Raw genomic sequence first — 11616 nt, forward strand, 5'->3', positions numbered from 1 at the left:
TCCATCCCATCCATCCCATCCATCCCATCCATCCCATCCATCCCATCCATCCCATCCATCCCATCCATCCCATCCATCCCATCCATCCCATCCATAGCACCTACTACATAAAAGACACGTGTAGAATAAATGTTACTGTTGTGGTTTGACTTAATTCCCAGAAATGCAGCTAAGTTGTTTTAGTGTTAAACTTTTTCCCCCTGAGAATTCTACATCTCATGAGATGAGGACAAGGTGAGGCTGGTGGGGCTGGTGGCATAGAAAAGAGGATCAGAGCTACTCGGACGATTTCCTGTCAGTCTCTTTCTCTGGACAGAGATCAGGACATCTAACAGATCCTGAGCCAACACTTGCTGTGACCACTTGCTGTCGCGGTTGGTTCAAGAAGCAATGCTACACTCCTTGGGTAGCATCCCAGAGAGCCTGCAGACGTAATCGGGATTGCAGAATGCGGGTTCACAAAGAGAAGAGCAAGAATTATCTAAGATTTTACACAACTGGAGGAGCCCTGGTGGCGCGGTGGTTAAGTGTCCAGCTGCTAACCAAAAGGTCGGCAGTTCGAGTCTACCAGCTGCTCCTTGGAAACCCTATGGGGCAGTTCTACTCTGTCCTATAGGGTCCCTGTCAGTCGGAATTGACTCGACAGCAGTGGGTTTCTAGTATTTTAATTCTATAAGCTAAGGTTGATGCACAGAACTTAGCTGTAACATGAACAGAATTCTTTTCAATTTCCATGGTGTATTTAAAAATATCTTTCTTTCTCTCTTTTATAACATACTTTTGTTACTGTTATACTTTCCAGTTATTTTCCTCACTTAACCAGTTGCCGTCAAGTTAACTCTGACTTATGGTGACCCCATGTGTGTCAGAGTAGAACTGTGCTCCACAGGTTTTCAATGGATGATTTTTCAGAACTAGATCACCAGGCCATTCTTCTGAGGCACCTCTGGGTGGAGTCGAACCTCCAAACTTTTGGTTAGCAGCCAAGCACGTTAACTGTTTGCACATCACCCAGGGACTCCATTTTCCTCATTAGAAGCCGCTTTTCCCATGTTGTTGTTGTTTTTGTTTTTTTGTTTTTTTTTTCTCAGCCTATTTTGGATTTTTACTTTTTCTCAACTGTTCCATAAGGTGTCCAAGGAGCGGCTGGTCGATTCAAACTGCCGACCTTTTTTTGGTTCACAACCGTGCTCTTAACACTGCACACCACCAGGAACCCATCTTTTCTCGTAGTGTTCCCTTTTTCTGAGATCATAAGCCTGCCCAGGAGAGGGCTCCCGTCTGCCTTTGCTTCCTCCAAGGGAGCTTGGACACCACCATGGGCCTTTGCGGGCAGGGCAGCAGTGGAGCCCTGTAAAGCTCATCCTCCCCACCCCCAACCGGGGCAGAGTTGTCCTTGTCCTGTCTCCGAAGTTGTCCTGGTATTGACCCGCCCTCCGTGGTTGTCTTCTCTGGCGTCTTTGCTGATTCCTGCCGCTGCCTTCCCACCGAGAACTGACATTCAAGATGCATCCAACCTCGTCCTTTAACCTAACACAGAAGACCTCCTAAAAATCCACCTGACTTCCGGTCTAGGGAATCAGCACCTTGCATTCAGTCAGCTCCCTCGGCTGCGCTGGCATTTTAGCTGTTGTGCCGATGCCGTGAGCATTTATAGCAGGAAGCTCTGTGCAAGCAAAATAAAAATCAACGGAGAGGCTCTCTGACAGCCACTGGCAGCATTTCTGAAAAATCAGGGTTTTTTTGTTTGTTTTGATTTGTTTTTTTGTGCTTTTTGTTGGTTTTAAAGAATTTTTATGAAGTGTGGAGGAGAGTGGCAGAAGGTTCTAGAGGTTTAGCATGCCAGTTAGCACTTTTGCCCAACATGTTCAGGGTGAGCTCCAGCTTACCGTGTCTTCCCTACCCCGCACCCTCGCGCCACCCACCTGTGCACTACTCACCTGTGCAGGTGCTGAGCGCTGACTGCTATTACCAGCCTTCAGCCTCAGAGGCTGTTCCTTCCCATTTTAGCCCCAGGCAATCTTTCTGGACCTTTTCCCCCAATCCTTTACATTCTCCTCTGTCATGTCCTGAAGATGCCTGCCTTTACTTCTTCTTCTTGTTAGATGCCATCAAGTTGGTTCTGACTCCTAGCGACCCCATGTACAACAGAATGAAACACTGCCTGGTCCCGCACCATCCTCACAATCGTTGCAATGTTTGAGCCCGCTGTTGCAGCCACTGTGTGACTCCATCTCGTTGAGGGTCTTCCTTTTACTTGGGTGCATGCATTTCTTATTTATTTATCCATTCAGTAAACATTTATGGAGCACCTGCTATATGTGCTGGGCCCTGGGGATATAGAATAGAGCATGACAAGTTCTCTCAAAATCCAGTAGGAGACTACACGTGTTAAAATTGCAGGCGCACACGCGTGCGCGCGCATGTGTGTATAACTGGTGCAATTTGAATAAGCTCTTGTTTGTACCAATTTCCTGGGTTTGCTACTTGTTATGAGTTGGAATCAGCTCGACAGAAACAGTTTTTGTTTTGTTTTTTTTATAATTATGCAAGACATTGGATGAGGCTGAGTGAAGGAAATATAGAACCTCCCTGTATACTTTTATGCAGCTTTTTATGGAGCCCTGGTGGTTAAGAGCTAGGCTGCTAACCAAAAGGTCGGCAGTTGGAATCTACCAGCTGCTCCTTGGAAACCCTATGGGGCAGTTCTACTCTGTCCTATAGGGCTGCTATGAGTCAGAATCAACTCCATGGCAATGGGTTTTGTTTTTGGTTTTGTTTTTTTTTGGTGACTTTTTCATTATTTCAAAATAAAAGACCCAACAGGGAATACTGTGGTGAGGGCTAGTGTGGACAGATGTAAGCAGATGTCCAGGAGGACAGCATCCCTAACTCAGCCTGTGTATGAGGAAAGGCCTCCCAGAGCTAGTCCAGAGGGACGGGGGCGGGACTAAGGCTGGGCTGGGGTCCTAAACAGGGGAGTGTCCTGTTCAGAGGCTCCAGGGTGGGAGACCAGGCACGTTCAAGGAATTGCAGGTTGTACAGTGTGTGGCTGTGGGTGAGTGGCAAGAGGTGGCACTGGAGAGGCGGGAGGGATCCCATCCTGAAAGGTCCCGTGTGTCCTGCCAAAGACGCTGGAGGCTGTCCTGAGGTGGCGGCAAGCTCTCGCAGTATCCTCACCAAGAAGGTGGGGTGTTTAGTTGCATTTTAGAAAGTCTGTTTTGGCAGCCTGATAAGCTGGAGGGTGGAGTGGCTGTAGAGACACTGAGGGAGACATGGTTACAGTGAGACATGACGCAAGGCCAAAACAAGGGCAGGGACCGTGGGGACAGAAAGGGAACAGATGCAACATTTTTAGGACGTAGAATTGATAGGACTTGGTGGAGGGTTCAAAAAAAAAGGAGGAACCCGGGATGTTCCCTAGGTGGTTTTGTCTGGAGTAACTGGTTGGTGGTGGCCTCTATCCCTGAGTTAGAAAATAAATGAGGTGCACCCAGTTGAGGCAGGAGATGTCGGGTTTGGGTTTAGACACACTGCAGTTGAGGAGCTTATGGAGTGTGTGAGTGGAGCTGTTGCAGAGATTTGGCTATGCTGGTGTATAGGACCATCGTGTGGATTAGAAATCTAGACTCGGGTGTTATCAGCACACACGCATAGTTAGCATGCTCCCAGGAAGTAAGTATGGAGTAAAACTTGAAGACAGCTGCTGCTGTTCTGGAGAAGTCCTCAAGATTTCAAGACCCTTCCCTTGGAACTCTTCCCACCTGCCTAGGGGAAGTTAATTACTCTCTTAATACTCTATTATCAAACTTTTACCCTGTATCTGCCTCCACTATTACTACATTAGGGATCAGGTCTTATTCTCACCCATCTCCTTGGAATCTAGCAGAGTAGGCGACTCACAGTAGATACTCAGACAGTTACTGAGCAAATTGGGTGAGTTTAACAGAAAATGGTAAGGCAGTTCCTAGTGTTATTTTTACTGTATAATGTTTATTGAAGGGTCCTGGTCTGTTTATCATAATATGACATTTAGAAGAAAACCATAGACCCTGTCCTTAAGGAGCTCCTGTTCACATATTTTCCCTTACTATTGTCAATCTCAATTTAAAAGTACATATCAGGGCTTCACACTAGTTCGAAGTGGTTAAGTCATGGCTGACGGAAACAAGGGCAGCCTATGGTTGCATAGCAACCAAAGCTCTTGCCTGTTGGATTCCGTCCCAAGTAGGAAACAGTGCTGCCTCACACAAAGATGGTGGCCAACTGTGCTGCGTATGTGTGTCACTCCCACAGTCTTATCAATAATCCAACCTCCCGCATCAGTCTCCTGAAAGTTTCCTGATGGAAACTATGCAATGCATACGCTGCCCTTGTTTTCATCAGCCATGGCTGAACCTTTTCAAACTGGTTCACAGCCCTGGGAACATTTATACTTACAATATTATTTATACATATCACATATTTTATAATTCATATGTATTTTAAACTTCTCAGTACTTTAATAGAGCTTTTCATTTCATTCTGAGAACTTAATTTAAATCATAAAACCTAAAGTGATTTTCATTCTTTAGTCAAACTTGATGGCACACATGAATTTTCAATTCAGTTGAATGGGATTTCTCCCTCCCCTGTCTTATATTTTGCCCTCTTAAGCCCCTGGCCGTTCACCTGTGGAAGCACAGTGAGGCTTTGGAGGGACTGGAGAATGAGATCAGGGGCTCCCGGCGGCTGGAGAACTTCTGCAGAGACTTCGAGCTACAGAAGGTGTGTTACTTGCCGCTCAACACCTTCCTGCTGCGGCCATTGCACCGGCTCATGCACTACAAGCAGATCCTGGAGCGGCTCTGCAAGCATCACCCCCCGAACCATGCCGACTTCAGGGACTGCCGAGGTGAGCCACCTGATGCTGGGTCCTGGCTCAGTGTGGGCAGGCAGACTGCTGCAGGGAGGGGCTCCAGGGAAGTAGGTCTGTTGAAATTATGTCCCAGGTTTCCATAGTTACACAAGGCAGGCAGTGCTTTTTAGTGTCTGAGCAAATATTTTCTGTTAAATCTCTTTCTGCAAAGAGGGTGATAATGATCATTATGACCTCTCTTTCCCTGCTCCTTTTGCGTGCGTTTTCTCCCTTGATCCTGGGTGGTTTAGTGTAAAGAACCCTGGAGAAGCACCACCCCCAGACAGCCCCCTCCCCGAAGTCTTCCTCTGCCTACACAGTTGAAACTCCTCATTCACTTCTCAGACTGGCCACTGAAAATGGCTTATAATACTACTGTCCATTGCTGCTGGCATTTGTAATGTACCAAACCAAAAAGCCAAACCCATTGCCATTGAGTCAGTTCCGACTCATGGTGACCCCACGTGTCGCAGAGCAGAACCGCCCCATAGGGTTTTCTTGAATGTAATCTTTATGGAAGCAGATCACCAGGCCTTTCTTCTGTGGTGCCACTGGGTGTGTTCAAACTGCCAACCTTTAGGTTAGTAGTCAAGCACGAACCGTGTGTGCCACCCGAGGACCTTTTGTAATATACCCAAAACCCATTGCTGTTGGTCACCTTAATAAGCACTTTGCCTGTATTAACTCTTTCAATCTTCACGACAAGCCATTTCACATATGGGGAGTACTGACATCAGAGAGGTTAAGTAATCTGCCCAGAATCACACAGCTGAGAAGTAAGACTTGGAACCAAAACCCAGCACTCGTGTCCTTAACTACTCTACCCTACAGTCTCATGATAATACCAGTCTCACCTGTTTAGCTCCTGTAATGGGCCCGGTACTGTGCCATGGATCTTACTAACATTAGCCCTTAAACAACCCGGTGAGACAAGCATTGTTATCCCATTTTACAAATAAGGAAACTGAGGCTCAGAGTGGGTAGAGGACCTGCCAGGGTCCCTCAATTAGTAAAAGGTCACAGCTGGTATTCCAGACCATGCTTTTCACAGCACTGGACCACACATCCTCTTTGTGAGCCTAAGTTGTTCTGTCTCATGTTCTATGTAGTCTGTTAATACTTGCGCTTCCTAGACTATAGGCCCCTTGAGGGCAAGGCCCTGAGGCCTTTGGCTGAGCTCCCCACATTCTCCACCAGGGAGGGCTGGACAGAGCTGTGTGTCCAGCATGGATCTGTACGCCCGCTAGCATGTCAAGGCCCTTATCTCTTGCCTAAAGAATTCTAAACATCTCCTATCTTTCAGCCCAACTGAGTTATCTTTTTAAAATACCTCTCTTACTCCTTTGCTTAAAACTTGGGTGGCACCTGATTCCCTCAGGATAAAATCTAAACTCTTCATGACCTGGCCCTCGTCCAGTCTCTGTGCAGCAAATTTGTATTGAGCACCAGCTGTGGCTAGGTGTACGAGAGAGAATAGAACAGGTGGAGCCTGCCCTCACAGAACTCACATTCCAGTGGTGCAGACGCGAGTATCTGGGCCGTGCGTGGGAAGTGCACAGTGTGATAGGAGCCCATGGCGGGTGTTGGGGGGGGTGGGCATTGGACGCAGCGTTGGGGACCTAGAGGAGGCCTTCTGACAGCAAAGGTCTCTAAATGTAGAACTGAAGTGCAAACAGGAGTTTAACTGGTTGAGGGGAGAGTGTGAAGAATAGAGTTGGGAACAGCATTGTTGCCATTCCAAAAGAGGCGGAGACTATGGAACAATCCAGAAAGTGAAAGAAGTTCCATGTGGCTGAATGTGGAACACAGAGGCCAGATGATAAGGCTGGAAAAGTAAACTGGAAGCAGACCCCACAGGATCTTACAAACCCTGTAAGACCTCAGAACAAAGGGAAGACGGGAAAGGTTTTAAGGAGGGCATTGGTGAGATGAGGCTTCTTCTAGAAAGATCTCTCTATTAGTTTCTGTGATCTATAAAGGACTTCTGCAAAGTATATTTTAAAAAGACAGCACAATGACAATTTGGCAAAGTAAAACATTGGCAGTTCATGGAAGGAGAGCAGAAATGGCTGATGACCCGGACTACTGCAGATAGTTACTCTTCAAAACAAACCATGTTGGCTCATGCCTCTGTCTTTGTATATTCTGGTCCTTCTGCTTGGAGCCATTACCATCACCTCTTATTCCTTTCCTGGAAAACTCCTCCTCATCCTCTAAGCGTCAGCATGTGCCCGATACTTGAGGTTGAGCTGACCTCGCCCACCTTGTCCTGTTGTGTTGGCACTGCCACTTGCCACCGATTGACCAGGCCTGGACAAGATGACCCAAGGCCCTCCCCAGCTCTGACGACTCTATAGAGATATATTACTCATGAGGGTGAAGGAAATTTATGGTTTTGTCTGTGCTGTTCTTGGAAGATTTCTTTTTTTACAATTTTTCTAAATAGTCTCCAATGGAAATAGTCTGTCACTGACAATTAAATGGAAAACTGCAATTGTTACCTAGCTTGAAACATCATGTGGCATCATTGTAGAAAGGTTGGGGAAGACAAGGTGTGTCTGAACATATATTCTCTGAATGTGAGGGCTGCAGGTGTGCAGGTACAAACAGCTGCTCCAAGAACGCCCTGCCTCATGAGCACCTAGGGGGCAGGGTGCCATCTTTTTTCTCTTAGAGCTTCCTCATTCCCACCCACTCAGCATTTGGTGCTTATTGAACCCAATCAGGTAATAATGTCAGAAGATTGAGCAAGCCCTAGGGCTTATCATTATGGGTGAGACAACGCATTCTGGGATAAGCTTAAGCCAGGAAGCATTTAATTTGCATCCCCAGGGAGAAAGGAAAACAAAATGCTTCACTTCCTCCAAAGCTGAAGTGCTGGAGGGTGGCAGGGTATTTAGTATTCTGAAGATTAAAGTTGAGTCTGCAAGCATTTCTTGCTTTTCTTGACAAAAATACACAAATGCTTGGGGGGAAGTATTGAATTTATGTTAATGGTGGTAAAATATTTTGGAAAAAGATAGGGATAATGGTGATCCAACCTGAAAAATGGACATCAATGTCACCGAATTGTAAATGTGGAAGTTGTTGTGCTGGTGAATGTTTTGGTGTGTATATTTTCGCCACCATTTAAAAAAATACACAAATGCTCAGCAATATGGCTTTGAGTGTCCCCCCCCAACTTGTATTAACTAGGTGATAGCTCTTTTACATAGTGGATGGCTTACCGGCTGAGAGAGATGTGCCCATATTTGGGAGTAAAGTTTAATTTGTAGTTTCTCTTTGCAACTGTCTTGGTAAACAGGATAAGGCCATCAGAAGGAAGAAATGTGTGCACTGGAATGGTAGTTACCCAAAAGTGTTGCCAATATCAATTAGACCCTCTTGCAAAAAGACCCCTTCTCTGCCCCCAGATGTTTCTGTGGCATCTTTGTGCTCACTCTGCTTTCCAGGTAACAGGAGGGAGAAGAAAAGTCTCTACCCTGAGAACAAAAATCAAGGCACTCTTCCTCCCCTGCCTCTTGTGCCAACAAATTATTCTAATTGAAGGACAGCTGTATGCTGCATAGCTATAAATGGATCATGTACATTTGCCAGATGCCTTTGGGAGGAAAGCAAATGCATACATGAAGTAAATCACTTAATTTTTATTATAAATAGCAATTTTTTTTTAGAAGCACAGCTTCTAACAGTGTGGCTACTATAGGATATTACCCTTAAGAGTTGAGCTTAAAGATGTTGGGGGAAAAAAAGACCCTTGTCTGCCATTAATGCTGCAGTTTTGTTTTGTTTGTTTGTTTGTTTTGTCTTTTTCCTTCATTAGCTGCTTTGGCAGAGATTACTGAAATGGTGGCACAGCTTCATGGTACAATGATCAAAATGGAGAATTTCCAGAAGCTGCATGAACTCAAGAAAGATTTGATTGGCATCGACAATCTTGTAATTCCAGGAAGGGTAAGCGGCAGGGGTCTCTGTATGCGTTTGAGGTACAGCCAAAAAGGAGACATTTAAGTGACTGAAATTTCAACCCTTGAAATATTAACACTCGCAAGTTAGAATGTCCTCACTCAGAGACACCTTCCTTTCACTTGACAGACAATTGGGAAAACACCTTGGACATTACCGTGTCGTTAAAAATTATTATGTTAGAAGGAGATAAGTAATCCTTTGCCCTCGTGCTCTGTTTTTCTCCTTATTGGTTGATTTGCTTAGTTACTTTTTCCCTACCATATTCCAGAGAGGGTTTGAGAAAGCTTATTTTTTTAAAAAATTAGCTAATGAAAATGGAGATAAAGTTTAAAAAAAAATTGGATAAAACGGTGATATGTAGCCACAGAAAAAGTTAGTGCATGAAAGCATGCTGTAAATTCCCATGCAAGTATGAAGAGTATTTTTTAAACATGCAATTTCCTATACATAATTTAATTTTAACTAGAAATTAAAATAACATTTTAGCGAGAAAACAATTCTGGGAGTGATATCAGTTCATTTCTGCTATTAGCTTTCACCTAACCAGCACCCTTCATTACATGCAGGCCATTCACAATAAAACAGGGCCTCGCTACAAAAACATGCTCCTTTCAGGCCAACAAGACTATAACAAATATAGTATAGGCTGCCTTTTTTCAGTTCCCTTCCTAGGAAGCTATTGCCCAGGAATCAAAAATGTTATTTGGTTCCTGCATCTCTTCGTATCTCTCCACAGGCTCTTTCACCCTGATAACCATTTCAAACCGTACATCACCTGGGCTCACACGATAATTTTAGCCTCTTTGAATCGCCTGCATGCTTGCCTTTCCCTTCCGACAGGTATCCAGTATTTCAGGGAATCAGTCTTATCTGAAAGGTAGCTGCCCTGGAAACTTCAAATTTATCAATTCAGGAAGATGAAGAACCCTCCCTGTGTATTTGGGTAGTTCTGTCAGGAAGCCTAATTATAAAACTGACTGGAAAACAAGTTGTGGGAGATTGTCAGAAGAGTTATGTTGTAAGAGGTGGGTGGAAATTAAAGCTGGGATTTGTTTGAGCTCTGCTGGTGAGAAAATTCTGCCAGGCCTCAGCACATAATAGCCACGTTTATCCATCCGTGTGGAACCCTTAGAAAAACTCTGTGGAATCAATGTAATTTTCTCTGAATTTTGAACGTTACAAAATATTTACCATACTGTGCTACAGGACAAACAGACCATTTGTAAAGAATTTAATACTTTGAGGAAATAGTTCTCATGGTATAAAGAAAAGAGCATTGGAGTGGCGTATGCAGCCCTGGGTTCAAATTCTGGCTCCACCAGAACTGGTATGTTCACCTATCAGAGCTTTCCTTCCCTTCTGTAACATGGGGGTCATATCCTCTCCCTGGTAGGTTATGAGGATAAAATGAGAGTTAACAGGTAAAAATAACACCAGACAGAATCGACTCAACCGCAACAGGTTTGGTTTTGGTTTTATTGGTTTATGTAGCACAGCATTGCAGAAAGCATCACAAGCATTTAGCCAAATACCAGTTCTATCGTTTACCAACTGACCAAGTTGCCTAGTGCTGCCATAACACAAAATACCACAGGTGGGTGGCTTTAAAGAACACTCATTTATTTTCTTACGGTTCCGGAGGCCAGAAGTCCAGATTTAGGGCGTTAGCTCTGGGAGAAGATTCTTCTCTGTCTCTTTCAGCTCCTAACGTTGTTGTTGTTAGGTGCCATCGAGTTGGTACAGACTCACAGCAACCCCACGTACAACAGAACGAACCACTGCCCAGTCCTGCGCCATCCTCACAGTCATTGCGATGTTTGAGCCGGTTGTTGCAGCCAACGATGTTGAGGGTCTTCCTCTTTTTCGCTGACCCTCTACTTTACAAGCATGATGTCCTTCTCCAGGAACTCGTCCCTCCTGATAACATGTCCAAAGTATGTGAGGCAAAGTCTCGCCATCCTTGCTCCTGAGGAGCATTCTGGCTGTACTTCTTCTAAGACAGATTTGTTCATTCTTTTGGCAGTCCATGGTATATTCAGTATTCTTCACCAACACCATAATTCGAATGCATCAGTTCTTCTTCGGTCTTCTTATTTGTTGTCCAGCTTTCATATGCATATGAGGTGATTGAAAACACCATGGCTTGTATCAGGCCTACCTTAGTCCTCAAAGTGACATCTTTGCTTTTCAACAGGTTAAAGAGGTTTTTTGGAACAGATTAGCCCAGTGAAATACGTCTTTTCATTTCTTGACTGTTGCTTCCATGGGCGTTGATTGTGGACCTAAGTAAAGTGAAATCTTTGACAATGTCAGTCTTTTCTATTTATCATGATGTCGCTTATTGGTCCAGTTGTGAGGATTTTTGTTTTCTTTATGTTGAGGTATAATCCATACTGAAGACTGTAGTCTTTGATCTTCATCAGTAAGTGCTTCAAGTCCTCTTCACTTTCAGTAAGCAAGGTTGTGTTAGAGTCTTCCTATAATCTTGATGCTGCGTTCTTCTTCATATAGTCCAGTTTCTCAGATTATTTGCTTAGCATACAGATTGAATAAGTATGGTGAAAGAATAGAACCCTGACACCCACCTTTTCTAATTTTAAACCACATATCCCCTTGTTTGATTTGAATAACTGCCTCTTGGTCTGTGTACAGGTTCTGCATGAGCACAATTAAGTGTTCTGGAATTCCCATTCTTTGCAATGTTATCCATAATTTGTTATGATCCACACAGTCGAATGCCTTTGCATAGT

At 44.5% G+C, this 11616-nt stretch overlaps 1 protein-coding gene across 1 annotated transcript in view; it reads left to right on the forward strand.

The window, feature by feature from the left end:
• The window catches only part of FARP1 (FERM, ARH/RhoGEF and pleckstrin domain protein 1), a 292761-nt gene that overhangs the window by 257693 nt on the left and 23452 nt on the right, over positions 1-11616 (forward strand). The window contains exons 17-18 of the mRNA XM_023740318.1: positions 4657-4894; positions 8721-8851. Coding sequence (XP_023596086.1) covers positions 4657-4894; positions 8721-8851 — 369 coding nt within the window. The remainder of the gene's footprint in view (positions 1-4656; positions 4895-8720; positions 8852-11616) is intronic.

Source organism: Trichechus manatus, unplaced genomic scaffold, assembly GCF_000243295.1.
Source record: "Trichechus manatus latirostris isolate Lorelei unplaced genomic scaffold, TriManLat1.0 scaffold00153, whole genome shotgun sequence".
Taxonomy (NCBI): domain Eukaryota; kingdom Metazoa; phylum Chordata; class Mammalia; order Sirenia; family Trichechidae; genus Trichechus; species Trichechus manatus.